Source organism: Buceros rhinoceros, unplaced genomic scaffold (assembly GCF_000710305.1).
Source record: "Buceros rhinoceros silvestris isolate BGI_N320 unplaced genomic scaffold, ASM71030v1 scaffold9248, whole genome shotgun sequence".
Taxonomy (NCBI): domain Eukaryota; kingdom Metazoa; phylum Chordata; class Aves; order Bucerotiformes; family Bucerotidae; genus Buceros; species Buceros rhinoceros.
The window spans coordinates 16,869-33,813 of NW_010426345.1; the positions used below are offsets into that span (position 1 = coordinate 16,869).

The 16,945-nt window shown below is 38.2% G+C and overlaps 1 protein-coding gene across 1 annotated transcript in view; it reads left to right on the forward strand.

Annotated features, from left to right (window-relative positions):
• The window catches only part of LOC104498128 (kinesin-like protein KIF16B), a 37,074-nt gene that overhangs the window by 16,079 nt on the left and 4,050 nt on the right, over positions 1-16,945 (forward strand). Inside the window, exons 4-12 of the mRNA XM_010141469.1 lie at positions 223-336; positions 4,536-4,652; positions 8,596-8,693; positions 9,202-9,311; positions 9,931-10,073; positions 10,462-10,630; positions 10,793-10,924; positions 13,729-13,904; positions 15,805-15,870. Of these exons, the coding sequence (XP_010139771.1) occupies positions 223-336; positions 4,536-4,652; positions 8,596-8,693; positions 9,202-9,311; positions 9,931-10,073; positions 10,462-10,630; positions 10,793-10,924; positions 13,729-13,904; positions 15,805-15,870 (1,125 nt within the window). The remainder of the gene's footprint in view (positions 1-222; positions 337-4,535; positions 4,653-8,595; positions 8,694-9,201; positions 9,312-9,930; positions 10,074-10,461; positions 10,631-10,792; positions 10,925-13,728; positions 13,905-15,804; positions 15,871-16,945) is intronic.

A 16,945-nucleotide genomic window follows, 5' to 3' on the forward strand; every position in this document is an offset into this window, starting at 1 on the left:
TGCTGTGCTGGCCTGTAATGGGAATACCCTTCTTGCCAAAGGGTCTGCTATTGCTAATTTTTTCACTGTTGTTGGAATAATAGGCTAACTTGTCATTACAAATTTCTAAATGTCTCTAGCTGTCTGTTAAATTTGCATTCTGATTATTTATTCCAAAATGTTTTTAATTACTTCATCAGGATGTATTTTACCAGCTCTTTTTTTGTTCTTGTTTTTGAATAGGTACCAGAGGGTAGCACTGGAGACATAGGACGCGAAAGAACTAAGACCTTTACCTATGATTTTTCCTATTTCTCAGCAGACAGTAAAAGTCCCAGCTTTGTTTGTCAAGAAATGGTAGGATTTCTGAATGCTAATGATTAATTTATTTCTTTTCCCTTTTCTTTGGCTTGAAAGCATTGTTGGAAACTTGGTTCCATTGAAAGTACTGCTTGTGTACTTTAGAAATTCCCTGGGTACATGAAAATTTGTGTTTTGTTTTGTTTTTTTTTTTAACTTATCTAACACTGTTTAGTGCTGTGTTTTTTCTCATACAGTTGGTAAATGCCTTCTTTCTGGTTCTCTTGTCTGATTTGTCTTGCAAGGTCAAGTTAGAAAACTTCTCTGAGCACTAAAATTGGTTTTGAAAAGCTTTTCTTGAAAAAAATCACTTTTGAGAAACAAGCATTTATCTTTAATTCATTTAGACAGAAACATTCTTTTTAGCTGTTTGCAGTGGTTGTTCTTTTCATTTGTCCGAAGTCTTGGTGCAGACTGAAGAAGATTCTTCTTTCTCCTCCCTTGAGTATTCAGCTTGGGAAAGGACAAAACTGTCTTTCTTCCTGCACACTCAGAACAAAAAGTCAAACTCAGAGCTATAGGCATTATTTAGATGAACAGGTAGAACCTCCCTGACCTCACTTTTCATGCAAACATTGAACGTTTTTGCTATTTCACGTTCCCAAATAAATTTACTGAGTAAAATTCAAGTGTTTTGTGATTGCTATCTTCCCTTTTAGTTTTGTGGAACCTGGGATGCTGTAAGCTTCAACCCTTAAAATAATGCGAGGGTTTGCTGAATATATGTAAGCCAATTGGATCTATACCTTTATGGTACGTGCATCATCTGTTCCGTAACCCTCCAAATCAGGGGTACTGGTATAGCTAATCCTAAAAAAACATCAGAATTAATAAGTTGAAACCAATTTTAAATATTTATGAGATGGACAAGCTTTGCCATTGCATGTAATGACTGTTTCATAGTGAACTTATATTAGAAATTTCTGTTGAACCATCTGTGTAAGCAGTAGGTTTGTTTTCTACAAAAGATTCTTTTTTATTTCACTGAGTTATTAGTGTTTAATCCAAACATTTGATTGTGTATATTCTTTCTGCATTGTTATTTCTTGATGGTGTTCTTTTAACTAATGTAGTATTTGCTGTATTCTCTGAAATATCAAGAATAATAAGTTTATTTGATGTAGAAATACCGTGATTACTGTAGCACTGTGGCAAATTCAAGTAGTGGTGTATTTGAACACAAGGACTGGAACCCTGGTTTCTAGTGGATGTTGTCAAGCAGGTGGTTCAGGCCATATGGCTTTTCCAGAACTTCAGCAAATGCTTGAAGTTGAGCATGCGGAGTTATTTATTAATTTTAATTAAAGCAGCTTTGATCATGTATTTTTCTGCTCTGATCCTAACTGAAGGTTGAGATTTTGGTTGTGATTCTGCAGACACAACAAATTAAGTTTGCTCATACAGATCGATTAGGGTTTCAGTTTAATATTACTTAGTTTCATGAAGATGCGTACAGTTCTCTCTGATAGCTGATTCCCCTATCACCAGTTCTTCCTGATACAGATGAGAACATCTCCATAAAACTGTATTAATGATGTGTCAATGCAGATTTTGGAAAGTCTGCAAAATGTCCTATAAAAGAAATTATAGAAATGCTTCTGAAGCACTGATTGTGGCTTCGCTTTGTGGATATTTAATCCTGGAATCCTTTAGGTAGCTGTTTCTTCACTGGACTTTAGATGCTTCTGAAAAGCTGTGTTACACAAAACCTCATTAGAAGAATCCCAGGGGGACAATCCTGTTGTTAGCCTGTTTCTGCAGGGTTTCTCCAGAGTCTGAAATGTGCTTTGAAATAATTAAGTTAATTGTTGTTAAACCAGCCATTTGTGAAGGAAGCTTGAATTCATATACATGGATAACCAAGTTGTATCCTGTGTTGATGTCCAATTTCCACATACAAGTGATAAATCTTTTCTTATTTTAAGTTTTTTCCTTATTGGTGCTATTTTGCCTCTGTTTCAGAGTGGGTCAGGTTGAGGCAAGATCAGTATAACTTGGCCATGTCAGTAGCTTATAGAAAAAATAAATTAAAATGCCCATATAGGGATCGCTGCAGCAGCCTTGAGGAATGATTTTTTTTAAAGCTCTGAGCTTTGTGGTTCATAGTAATCAGATGCTAACAATAAATCCTAAACATGGCTTAGGTGTCCACGTTCAATATTCTGCTATTAGAGCGTGTCCTTCAACCCCAGACTGCCTCCTTCATCCTGGTAAGAGCGCTGACTTCTGCTCAGCCACAAAAATATTGTTGTCCCTGTGTCAAGTGTTGTTCTAATTACAATGTGTGCAGCACGTTGAAAACAAAAGGAGTTTTCAAATCACTGGAGCGCAATTTCTAAACAAATGCTGCACAAGCTATTGTTTTGCTTGTGTTATTAATTTCATATTTAACTAGAAGACTTTGTAGTTAAGGTCTTATCAAGTTGCTGCAGAATTTCCAGTTTACTGCACCAATGGCTTGGAAGGAGGTTGTTCATTCACATTCATCTCTCCATGGAATAATATTGATCTTGATTGTTGGTAATGCAGTTTGCTTTGTTCACGATTGTTGTATTTTCCATTTAAAAGGCAGAACAGTAATAAATGGAAGTCTATCTAATAGTACACACCCATTAATATGCCTTGTAAAATGAATGTTGACGTTTACTGCCCTTTTGTGACAAACCAGTGTCCCAGCAGCTTGGTTCTGAGAAAGTTCCATCCTGACAGTGTCTTTTCTTCTAACCTGTGTGTTAAAGCTCTGTGTTCAGACACCACTGACTATGTAATACCTCAAATCGCTTTGCAAGGTGTACACAGATTTTTAAAAGGGAAAATGCAATCAAACCATAGTGCATAAAGACTGGGTCCAGAAGGTGAGGTAGAACACCTGGACATAGAGAAAGGGAAAAGGGGGGGAAAAAATAAAGCAGCAGTTGCTCAGGGAGAGGGGGAGAATTCAACCAAGATGCTACTTTTCAAATTACAAGTGGAAAGGAAATAGCGCTTTGGTTGATCTTTATACTCTTCCTCTTTGGGAAGTATAACTGATTACAGCAGTGTAACTCCTTTGCTCAGGGGAAGGTCACGTTAAGTAGTCCAAAGGCACGCTTGCAACCGAGCATTAATGATTAAAGAAATTACTCAGCGCTCCTTCAGGGGAGGAGTAGTGTGATTATACTGTGCCTTTGCCGCTTGCTATTAATCATGACTTGTACACCTTGGTTAATTGTAACCGCATACACTGTGGCCAAGTTATGTGAAACATTTATGGGATTTTGGAAAATCATGTCTGGATTGGGGGACCCAGAGTAATATTTTCATTGAGAGAAATACTGCACCAAGTGTTGCTGCTTGCTCAGTGGGGATATGGATGGAAATGAGGGGTAAATAAGGAAAGCTCAGGATTCTGGTAGGAATGCTGGAGCCAGTATTGCAGAGGAATGTGGTGAAATTGTTAGGTGAGAGCAGATCCCAATATTAGGGGATGTGGAGGAGGGATTGTTACCAGTATGTGAATGTTGAGGACAGAAGAGAAGGGGCTCAGTGATGAAAGAGACAATATAGAAAACATGATTCCATGTTTGCCAGTCTGAAAAGTATCGGTATGTAAAAGCCAGTTAGGGAGGAAGTGTGGAGAAAATAATGGGCCGTTTTCTTATATTTGGTTAAAGCAAAAACCAAAACCCAACTAAACAAAAGACTCAAAAAAACCCCCAACACCCCCCAAAACCCCAACCCCAAACAAACCAAAAAACAAACACACAAAAAACCCCAAACCCCAAGAAACTGGCAGGATCACAGAAACATTTCCTCTTGAGAAGGGGCTGGGTATTCGCAGAACATGGATTGCTGGCAAAGGTACAAGGAGTGAGTAGCTGTTAACAGTAATGGAAAGTGAAGGAAGTTATCTCAGATTGCTGAAAGAAATTCGAACTATAGAAAGAAGGTAGTATATTTTGTTCTTCTCTGTGTCAAGTAGATCTCTGACAACAGAACAAAGGTAGAAAATACACTGTTGCAGTGCTGTAAACTAAATATAGTAGTAAAATTCAGTGTTTTATTTGAAGTACTAATTTCCTGTCCTTTTCCATCACCGGTTGATGCCAGTAGCTTATATCGTGGTAGTTTATTGTTTAATATTTGCAATGCTGGACTGATGACAACTCTCTTCCTCCAAGCTTCTGTTGTCTTAAAAGACTTTCTTTGTTTTTTAGGTTTTCAAAAATCTTGGTACAGATGTGCTTAAATCAGCTTTTGAAGGTTATAATGCTTGTGTTTTTGCATATGGACAGACTGGATCTGGGAAGTCCTACACCATGATGGGAAATGCGGTATGTTGTATTTTCATGGAATCATAGAATACCAGGTTGGAAGGGACCTCAGGGATCAGCTGATCCAACCTTGCTTGGCAAAACCATGGTCTAGACAAGGTGGCCCAGCATTCTGTCAAGCAGAGCCTTAGAAGTGTCCAGTGTTGGGGAATCCACCGCTTCCTTGGGGAGATTATTCCAATTGTAGATTGTTCTATAGTGAAAAATTTTCCTCTTATGTCAAATGAGAATCTCCTCAAGAGTAACTTGTAGCCATTACCTTTTGTCTTTTCCACGTGACCCCTTGTCTTGTCGAGCACTGCAGCTATGATCCTGAAGGAGGAAGGTGTGGAAGGAGGAGTATTGGACAGTTTGTGAGTAAAGGATGGGAGTACATTTTTTACAGTTGCTTCCATTTCTGTCCAAGGACAGAATGTACCCACTAAACAGTTGGATGTGGAGCAGTTTAAAAGGGCTGACTGATGAAGCCTGTTTGCCTGGAAGCCTCTACAAGTTTCATTCTTTAATCCTTGGGGGAAAAAATACATCATATCTTCTCCCAGAGAACTGGAAAGAGGAATGTTGCCACTTGTCCTTCTTTGGATAGATCTCTCTTTTGAAATGTAGTAAGAATGGCCACTTTGTACCGCCTTTAGCTTAGGGAGAGTAAATCAGCTGTAAATCTTTTTCTTTCAGTTGTCACAGAATAAGTAGCTTTATATTTAACTTCAATATGGTAAGCGGAATAGACTTTTGTAACTAGAAAGGATCTTATGACCTAGATGTGGATTTCTATTTCAGAAATTTATAACAGTGACATTTTTATGAGACTGCCTCACTATATGTAATGACCGTAATCATCAAGACATTTTGCAAATGAATAGGTGCTGAAGTTTGTTTGACACTATTCAATAATAAAGGTCTAATCTTCTTGCCATGATACATAAATACTTTAATCTGGCTTTGTACAGAGTGTGTATAAAATATACTCTGCTGCCAAGTTAAATGCTTGAAAATTGATGGTTCTGTCAGAGAAACTACAGTGCTGTAAGAAAACTTGAATTGGAGATAAATTTTCTTTTTTTCTCCTACTTCTCCTTAGAAAGTACGAATTCCATTCTCAGTTTGCTTTCAATATCTGCAATACTGTGTGCAGCAGCCATTTCCAGAAATATATGGACCAGTTAGAATAAGTCTTGAGCAAGAGATACTGAAATGATCAGAGATCTGTAAAATACGATCTCTCAGGAAAGTTGTGTATGCAGAGAAAGGAAGACTGTGGAGGAACAAAAGTGTTCCAAGTTGGGAAAGGCTGCTGCAGGATGTGAGTAATTTGTTTCCCGTGTCCAAGGTAGATGGATAAGAAACAGTGCATTTAAATTACAATAAGGAGTTTTCTGGTTAGATAGAACAGAAGGAAAATGGATTCCTAAAGATAAAATTCAGCTCTGGAGTGAACTACCTATTTTGGTTCTACAGATTTCCAAGACTGGAAACCCTGTGACCCAGAAAAAAAACTGTCAAAGATGTAGTCGATCCTGCCCTGGAGCTGTCGGGGGGTGAAAAAGGAGAAAATGCTCAAATATAGTTTCTAATAAAGAGTGTACATACTGTAAGCTGTACGTTTTACTGATAAAATATCCTGAGAACTGTGTGTTCTTCCTTTCTCATCACGATACTGCTATGGTTGAAGTTACTCAATTAGAGCTAATATTTCCTATTTTAAGACTCTCTTTGCAGTTGCCAAATTATGTCAGACACTAATGACATGCCTAAAACTTTTTGATGGATCTTTCATGTTTTTTCCTTAAGCTTTAATTGAAGCTATTCAGGTGTTTCCAAGCATGAGATGAAAAAGAAATCTTTTCCCTTTTCCTTTGTTTAAAATAAAATAAAATGTGTGTGTGTGTGTGGGAATTTCCAACACTGAATCCTGAAACTTTATCTGAGGGTAGGGATTGGTATATATTGGGACAGGCTGCTTCTCTCTTACCAAAGGCAACTGCCTCGAAAAGCCTAAGCTGCAAGTTTCTCCCTTTATATAGAACTTGGTTGGTTGTTCTGGGGATTTTTTTTTTGGTGGTTTTTTTTTTTTTTTTGAGCCAAGGTGCAGTCAGTTGAAGGGCTGACTATGGCAGAAGGAAGAATGAAAGAGTCAAAGAATGAAGCTGAGTTGGAGAAGGACTGGGAGGATCTGATTAAGGGGAGGAATAAGGTGGAAGAGGGCAAATTGGAGGGATAGAGTATGATTAAATAAAAAGAGACTGGATGATGAATCGCAGATTATACCCAGGCAAAGGAAGGATGAAGAGGTGTTTGGAGATGCACCTGGAAAAAGATTTCTGGGAGAGAGAATGCAGAGGGAAGCTGAAGAATGAGGATAGAGGGCACCAGCATGGGAGCAGACTGGACCTGGACCCAGCTTGGTCAAAGAGAGTCAGATTTTATGTGGGTCTGAGTAGAAAAGAAATCTTTGCCCGTGGTGTGTTCGACCTGCGAGAGTCTGGGACAGGGGAGTCCACTGTCTTTGTGTTTTCCTGCTGTCAGGTATCTGAGAGTCCCACCAGGCAAACTCTTGGGTGCCTGGAGTGCCTGAGCTATGCTTATGTTGGATGTTTGGTGTGGTTTGTCCTAATTTGCCTCCTGCTTAATTACAAGGCCCCTAACTCTAAGCAAGCACATTTCTTGCCTCAGCGGTGCATAGAATTAGAATTAGTCCATCGCATCAAATCTCTTACGCGTTTGTGGACTGGAGGCAAATTGTAGCTGACAGACTGTTTTGTAAGCTGCTTCTGAGTCTGCAGCTCTGAGCCCAAAGCTCATCTGTATGAGTATGCCCTCTCCCTTTATTCCTGGGAGCCACATTCACTCATGTCAGCTCTGAAGGGGTGTTAGCTGCTGTCTTCCTGCATAGTGGGGAGGTGGTGTGCTCAGCAGGTCACCTTCCCGATCAAACTTGGTGGTAATGGGGCAGCTGGGAGCAAGCAGCCCCTTGTCAGCGGAGAGCAGAGCTGCACTCTCCTGCTCCTTGCTGCTGCTGGGGAATACCCTGGTTTGACTTCCTGCCTTGCTGCTTGGCTGGAAGGGGGTCTCCCTGGAGCAGCAGGAAGAGGAGAGCTGAATGCTGAGTCTCTGGGTATCTCAGTGGTGTTAGCTGCTGCCTCGCAGTCTGACACGTGTTTGACATCAGCGGTGGAGCAGCAGCCTCGCTGGGATGAGGGTCAGTTCTCAAGTGCCAGCTTACCCGAGAAGCTGACATCTTGCTGCTGCTGGTTGCTGTGTTAGCTGAAGTGGCAAGGGCCCTGTAACGGATAGTTGCAGCCCTGCTAGTGAACCAGAGTCTGTGGGGATTTCTGTGAAGGAGGATGCTTTTTTAGTTTGCTTATTAAACCAACCAAGTGCTTTATGCATAGAAACTCTTTAAAGGCAGACTCAAGCCTTCAGAAGTTAAATACCAAATTTAATTTGGCTGCATTGTGGGACACAGTGAATGTAGTCTTTCGAGACAGGAAGGACTGTGAGCTGGCGATTGGGAGTTTGAATGAGAATGGCTCGTGGATGCCTGTACATGGCTCTAGTTGCCTTCTCTGCAGATGTTGCCAAGTTTGTAATGAAATGAGACGGAATGAGAAAAGACAATATTGAGATAAGGCAGTTCATATTTTGCTCTGAGGAGCCAGTTTCTACCTTAAGCACTTGGGGTTATTCAAACTAAATGAGAGGTAAAACACATCCCAATAGCAACGAATTTCAGCTAGTATATCTGTTCCAATGTACACATGAGGATTGAAGTGACAAGGTGACTACAGTTAAATAAGGGGCAAGAGAGTATTTGCTGATGAGTTCTGATTTTTTTCCCCTGTTTTCTGGGTGTTGGATCTCTCAACTAGTGATCTTGGGTTTTATTTTTCAAGATAGAATGCATACGCATATGTAATCTTGGAAATAAAAATTGTTATTGCAGGGCGATGCAGGTTTAATACCTCGAATTTGTGAAGGATTATTCAGCAAAATAAGTGAAAAAACAAAGCGGAATGAGGCATCTTTTCGAACAGAAGTCAGGTAGGTCTTGGCGTGTGAATATTTAGCTGGTTATCAGACTTGTTTCAGTTACAACCATCCTGTTTCACTTTATCTCTGAGAAAAGTCTGTGTTTCTCAAATAACTTTCCATGCTTGGATTCAGTCCTATAATTGATTTCTGTTGGCAGTCGTCGTCAAAATGCGCAATACTTCTAGCTTCAGTCCAACAGCTGTGCATTTTGCTTTATTTAAATGTTAGTGAAAACGCCTTTGCTACAGGACAGCATCTTCCTTATTTTTAGGCTTCGTTTCAGACTGACATGAGGAGATTTTGATCTTGCTAATGTCTGCTTCCTTTCTACTTGCTTCTTGCTTTTTTGGCTTTGTTCCTTATGGTACAAGTATGCTGTAGTTATGACTATCTTAAGCCAGCTTTGGATCCATTTGCTTCTCCAAGCATCTTGCTTTCAAACACAGTGTTGACATGGCTTTCTTTTTTTTTAAAGACTCGTGAATCAGTCAGTGGTTTTCTAATCTTTTTCTTTCAGTTATCTGGAAATTTATAACGAGCGTGTGAGGGATCTTCTCAGACGGAAGTCATCAAAAACTAATAATTTACGAATACGAGAACATCCAAAAGAAGGGCCATATGTTGAGGGTAAAAACACTTCCAGTGTTTTGCACTGGATATTTTATTGCTTTTACACGTTCTAAAATGCCGTGTCTAATTGCATAGGGCATTTTTATCTTTTAAAATATACATGATGATGGATGCAGTGCTTTCTTGTGATTTAAAAGTGTTCAAGGAGAGTAGCTGCTCATTTTATATCCCCACTCGCTTTCCCAGTTCTAAGGTTATTATAAATACACAGTTTTTATCTGTAACTTTATAACGCATTTATAAATAATGTTAAGAAATGAAATTTGTTTTAAGAATTTGTTGACTATAATTTATAAATCTTTAATGTTTAGATGGGAAGAACCTATTATGATCTAGTTGTCTTAATCTGTTCTGTACTAGGGAAGGTTTGTGTCTTCTAAGGGATTATGTTTATGTTATTGCACTAAACACTTAAGATTGCATTTTTTTTCTTAATTTACTGTAAATGTGCAAGTTCTCCATTGTTCATGAGGCTTCATTCCTTTCCTTAAGTGATAAACAAGTATGACAATAAACACAAATTGCAGCAACACTTTGCAGTAGTGAGAGTAATTAAATCTTTTTGTAAAGAAAATCAAGTGCATGTATGAACATCAGTAACACTGTTTTTCTTTAGACTTGTCTAAACATTTAGTGCAAAATTATACTGATGTAGAGGAGCTTATGGATGCTGGAAATATAAACAGAACTACGGCTGCAACTGGAATGAATGATGTCAGTAGCAGGTCACATGCCATTTTCACTATCAACTTCACTCAGGTAACAACCCCCCCATCTTAATATGAGTTTACATTCAATAATTCATACGACAATTAAAAACTAAGGTTGTCTAACAAGCAAGTATGGGTAGATAATGACTATGGCTTTGTCCTGTGATAGAAAAAGCTAAAAGTGTGACAATACTCTTGTGAGAATTGTAAAGAAGTTGGAAATACTACAATTTAAAGAAGTAACTACTTGCGTGGGAGTTATGCAGCAGTTCATGATCAAAGGCCTTTCTGTGGCACCTCTAATACACCTGTCTTCTGAAGCTCTGCTATTGTAAACAATTTGAATTCAATCATGACATGAAAAAGGCCACTAAGCTGGATTTCAGAATTTTGTAACTTAACATACTTTTCTTTGTATTGCTTTTTTTTCCCTGTAGGCTAAATTTGATTCTGAAATGCCTTGTGAGACTGTTAGCAAGATTCACTTGGTAGATCTTGCTGGAAGTGAGCGAGCAGATGCCACCGGTGCCACAGGGGTTAGATTAAAGGAAGGAGGGAATATTAATAAATCTCTAGTTACTCTGGGAAATGTAATTTCTGCCTTAGGTAAGTCTCTGGTTTTGTGCTTGCCTGTTTTGGGGCTTTTTTAGCCATTAAATACCTTTCTGTTTAATTACTTACACAAATACTGGCTTAACACGTAAGTTTTTTTGAAAATAAATGAAAAATACGTAATTACTATTTTTCTTTTTTATCTCCACATCACAGCTGATTTATCTCAGGATGCAACAAATTCTTTTTCAAAGAAGAAACAAGTATTTGTGCCTTACAGGGACTCTGTGTTGACTTGGCTGCTAAAAGATAGCCTAGGAGGAAACTCTAAAACTATAATGATTGCCAGTAAGTGGTTTTAAATTACTTTTTTGCATCATGAATAGTTCATGCTTTATAGGAGTGGCTGTAAATATTTAGCTTCCAGCTGCTTTGTTAAGGCAGAATGTTGTTTACACATATTAATGATTTCTTTCTTTCTGAGTTTTCTAGTAACACTCTGCCTTTACTTACACTGTGCAGAACATCTCTTCCAGCAGTAGAGCTGCATAGGGTCTCATTGTGTGCACAGGGACAGGCTGGTTGGTTATTAATGTCATGAACATAGCAGCTATGCCTTCCAATTCGAGAGATTCGTTTTCATCTGCTTCTGTTTGGGTACATAAATCACTGGCTGAGTATTTGGTCATAGATTTAGTAAGGCATCCAGGTTGTATAGCTGTACAGTCATTGGACATTTGTTTGCATGAATAAGGGTCATCCAAATGTATGTGCCTGATTGCATATGTGTGCTGTGACATCTACTACACTGCTGTTTCTCTGACAGTGTGATGATTAGCTAATCTGCCCGGTTAAACTTATAGTCCTGTGTATTCTTGAAGTTCATCTGCATTCCAGATAGCCCTGTTCCTCGTGGTAAATGCTCAAACCTGGAGCTAGATAAAGCCTTGCATCTCTCTCCCCTTACACCTCTCCTCGCCAGGCTGCAGACAGGGATCGTCAGTAAGAAAAAAAAAAAAACAACCAAAACAGCTTTGTGCATCTAGTCAATACTGACATGTGAATCAGTTTGCTTTTCCAAAACTGTTGTTTTTTCTTGCATTAGTAGCAGAAACAACCTGGTCTTTTTGACGTTCAGTGGGTAAGGCTGTCATTTTTATTTAACCTACTTTTTGAATGCACACAGTGTTTTACTTTTTGTCTAAATTTAATTATTTATGATCAGTCATTTTGCAAACTTTCCTTGAGTTTCTGTTTTACTGGTAGGAAGCTCTGTAAGGATCGCTTGGCTTAAAAACCTACCTATGGCATATGTATTGCAGGGTTTTCAGCAAACTGGAATGGGAATTCTATTCCCCAAAATTCCAAGTGAAGCTGGGAGGATGTTTTAAGAGGAAGGGAGGATTTTGGATGTGGACATGTAATGTGTGAAGAGAAAAGCAGCTCTGAAATTTCTCTCATGCTTTCCTGTCCAAATGAAATGCAGCCTAACTGATGCAGTCCTCCCTTGGGAATGGTGAGAGAGCAGAATCGAGGGAATAAAATGCACTGGATCAAATTCTGTTTCTTCAATCACTTTGATACAGTCAAACGCTCTGGACGGCAGTTCCTCTCTTACATGGTTTTGGCAAGAATTTTGGAATCCATGCCACTGTCTTTCCTCAGGCTGATCACAGTAGTACCAAAAGAGGTTCTTGGACCAGACTCTGCTTTGTTTTTCTCGCTATTTAAGTAACGCTGTGCTGGCATCTTTCTTTCATTTAGATGGTTGAGTAACTTGTTTGGTAGTGAGCTTTTTGTTTGGGTTGGTGTGGGTTTTTTTTTTTTGACAGAGCAATTGCAAAGAGACAGAGTGAGCTTTCAGTGCCTATACTAATGATTACAGTGCCTAGCTGCTTTTCAGCTACTTCCTCATCTATTAAGGATGCTTCTGCTAGGCAGAGCCCTGATGGTTGATCTTTTCTCCAACAGTAACTCTACTGGTAGTGTGGCTGAATTGCCTAACAGAGCCTGACAAGCCATCTGGATACGTTTGGCCTGGCTTTTCAGTAACCAAACACAAAAGAAGTAGGAAGATAATCTCACACAAGGCTCTTATAAAAATACATCCAATTCTGATTTGTCGTATTTCTGTAATGTATTGTAACATCCTTCCAGGAAGAGAAGAATTGAGTGGAGAGGAGACAGTACATAAAGCAGGGAAGTGATAAGCTAGGAGAAGTCTGTTGCCAAGTACATCTACCCTAATTCGGGGAGTCTCTACCATAAAAAGAACATTTATTACTCTTGAGAAAATGAGAAAGGGCAGAATATTTTTGTTACTTGATTATTTTTTCAGGTGTTTTCTTTGTCTGGTTCTCCAGGTCTCTCATTCAATTCGATTATTAAGATTTCTGCTCCCTTATCATTTCTGCATGGTGTTTTCTTTTGTGTTTTTGCTCATCTGTTTGGATGCAGTGATTATCTTTTTAATTGGGAACGTCTTGTATATTGCTAGGAAAATTAAGTGAAGGACACTTCAATTGAACTCCATTGTTTTTCCAACTTAACCTGTAAAAATAATACTGGTTTCTCTTGATGCATCGGAAGTACCACTTCTGTGTGCTGCCATATGGCTAGCTCAGAACAGCTAGGCCTGTAGATTATAGAACCTCTCTTGTTTGATTTTCATGTCTGCTTTTTGATTGGATGCTGTTTAATTTCTCGTCAAAGCTTGGACTCAGTCTACAGTATTTTTACCTGAAATGACATTTCCATTCAATGATTACATTGATACTCACAAACCCAGCGTATTTCCCCACTGTTCTTGTGAAAAAATTGCAAAAAAGCTGGTAAGGTATTCATAAAGGATGTTTATGCTTGCCAGAGAAATGTAAATGTAAAGCAGATCGACAGCAAGATCTCATTACAATGCTTGATTGTTGGACCTGATTATTCTAATATATTATTCTAATGCAGTGTTTACTTAAGCAAAGATGCAGTGACATGAAAGCAATGGAGCTAGGTGAAGAGCTGGAACAAATTGTAGCCATACTGGTTATTTATATATTCCTTCATCCCCATTAAGTTTATTTGACTCTTGAGATATAAACTAACTTTTCTTAGTGAAACATATGGTGCTGGATAAACTGTTTCCGATTTCATCTCCTTAGCTATTTCACCTGCTGATGTCAATTATGGAGAAACTTTAAGTACACTCCGCTATGCAAATAGAGCCAAAAACATCATCAACAAGCCTACTATTAATGAGGATCCTAACGTCAAACTGATCCGTGAGCTGAGAGCTGAAATAGCCCGATTAAAAGCCCTGCTTGCTCAAGGGAATCAGGTTAGCTTTACTTGAAATTTATGTGTGAATTTCCTTGAGTTATAACATCTATTTCTAGAATGTGATGAGGTAATTATCTTTCATTATATTGATTTAAGTAAACAAGCTCTTTGAGGCTGTGAATGAATATTTTCCTGATTGAATCAGTTGCCATATGGCCAGTAGATTACTTCTTTTAGCGTAAGGGGGGAAAAATTGACATCCTGAGGCTTTTAGCTTTCTCTTAATATAATTGGAGTTTGATTGCAGTGTGCTGTGCAACAGGTAGTCACCACAGCATAAGGAGACTGAGCAGAAATGTGTTTCCTGGGTCTAGCCTGATGGACTGAAGAGGCACTTTATCTAGTATCTTAAAAAAAAGTAGAGGATATAAGGTATTTAAGATGCATAAATATAAAAATGTGGGAGTGTGGCGGGATTTTACTTTGGCTGTAGAGTACATTACGTTAGAAAGCGAGTAACATGCTAAATATGTAAAGGTATTTTCAGTGGTGGTGTAAGAAAACGTATGTCACAGTATACTTCCCTTTTGCATGATTCTTCTGTCAGTATTAGCCACTATGAACATTTGCTGCACAAGCTCAGTCAGGCTTAATTTATCCTCTGTTTCCAGGATGGCAAGATCAAGCTAACAATAAGGAATATGCAATTGGATCAGGCCAGTTGTCTCTTCGAAATAATGCCACTCAGGACTGCTAGATTTCTACTTGAGCAAATAGGATTTGGAAGTATCTGAAATGATACTTCAGATTTATTTCTAGAACCATCTAATTTTATTTTAGATGGGCTGTGCAACGTGAAATGTCATTTCAGTGTAGACTTCTTTTTAGTCGAAGGTTGGTACTTCAGCTAGATTTCATGCTATGAAACATTTGCTGAAATAGCTGATGAGACCACAATTGGAAGCAGTAACAGGTATTGTAGATAACTGAAGCGGAGAGCTGTGCTTTGTTACAAACAATTAGAAAACTCTTTATGGGGTTGAATTGCTCTATGATACTTGTGTTTCTCTGGTATTCTTTAGGAGGGAAAAAATAATTGATTTTCAAAATATGGTTTGATTTAGACTTCGCAGAGTAGATGTAACTTGGACCCCTTTGAAGGTCTAATGCTTTGCTTTGACCTAGTTCCAAGCTGTAAAACAGGGGATATCACAAAAACAAATCTGGTTTGGTTGTAGGATGTGATAGATGGCTGTGTGGGAGACAATAGAGAACTTGCTGGAGTTAATTGAATTTGTGATGGTTGGTAAAACAGCAGGTGCTGTTATGGATGCACAATAGAATATAAATCTCTGTATAATTGCTTTTGCGGATCTTCCATTATATTCCCAGAATATGAATTGCAAATGCTTCTGTAGGTCACTGAAGATACTGGTTACCAAAATACAGTGATGGGTTCAGTGCAGAAGGTCACATGAGTATTGCTTGAGTGCATGCGGTTGTATAGCAGTTCTCTTTTTCTAAGGCCAGTTACCTTAAAATATATTAATTAAAGATAAGCAATATACACATGTGTAATAGCAAAATGGTTAACTATTGATAGATAATCAATTTTCATGTTTAACAGAAATATAAAGATAGATGTATCAGGAATCACCCGTTAGAAACTTGTGTCCAGTTTCAGTGTCTGTGTGTGTGTGACTGTGTGTACATATAGCGAATGAAAACAGTACTCTCAGACCAATGATTTGTATTTGAAATACCAGCTTTGACAAGATTTGGATTGCTCTGTTTACAGTATTCCAAGGTAGCATGATGCATGTTGGAATTTAAAATACTTCATCCCAAATAATCAAAAAAACAGAACAATTGCATTTCTTTCATTAGAATCCACCAGAAATTTTTCCTTTTTTCTTCCTTTTTTTTAACTTGATTGTATTTACTTTTTACAATTTTAGATCGCACTCTTGGATTCTCCAACAGCTTTAAGTATGGAAGAAAAGCTCCAGCAGAATGAAGCAAGGGTGAGTTATAATGTCATAAAACAATTTTTGAACAAAAAAAAAAGAGAAGGTCTGAATGCAAGAGTGGTAATTTTTTTTTTTGATGCACAGCTATATTTTCTCCCACCAAACAGCATTGTCTTGGTGCTTTTTTTTTAAAAAAAATAGTATGAACTTGTGATTTTGTTATCTTACTAATGTAAGATAATATTATATCTAAGAACAAAGTATACCTTTGATATTTATACAACAGCTCTGTTTAATGAAAATATTTGTTCCCAAGCCAGCTTGCCTTGTTGAGAAACTATGTTTGTAAACAGAATAGAGGAGGAAAAGCCACTAAGTCAGAGTAATCAGTAACCCATAATCATGGTAACAGAGTATTCAGTGTGTGGAAAACACAATAAAAGATTTATGGGGAAAATGGCCAACTCTTTTATGCTTTCAAGTAATCAAGAACATGTGGCATGGGGTAGCTTTTCAGAACATTTCAATCTTTTTATCTGGTATGTACAAATACATTCAGTCTTTTTGAGGAGGGTTTGAGATCTAGGTGTACTTCATAGTGTGCCTCACACCAGGTTGTTTTAATAATCCAGCCAAGCACAGAGACTGTGAAAAATCCCCAGACAGTTCAGATGTACTCACAGGGTCCAAAAGAATATAGGTACAATGGTATTCTCATTTCTCTAATTCACCACCCTCCATTCTTTGTTCTATCATACTGTGCTAACTCTTTTCCGTATACCTGCCTGTTCTTAAAGCTTCTGCAGACAGTTTCATAAAACCGGCGTTACTCAGGCTTTGGAAGAGGAGAGAGGGAAGTATTTGGAATTGTTCAGCTACGTGGCAACAAAATATTTAGTTCTGAATATTGTCAACAAGATGCCAATCAAATGTAGATATGATGCCTTTAAAAAATAGGTGCTTCTTAGCTGATTTAAATTATAAGTTTTGAACCGATGCTGCTGAGACATTTAGAATCAGAGAGTGAATGCATTGCTTTGAGAATCCTGTTTTGACCGACGTAATTGGTACAGTATCTGTTTGCTCTTTTCAGGATTCCCATTAGTAATAACGATTTTAAAGACATCTT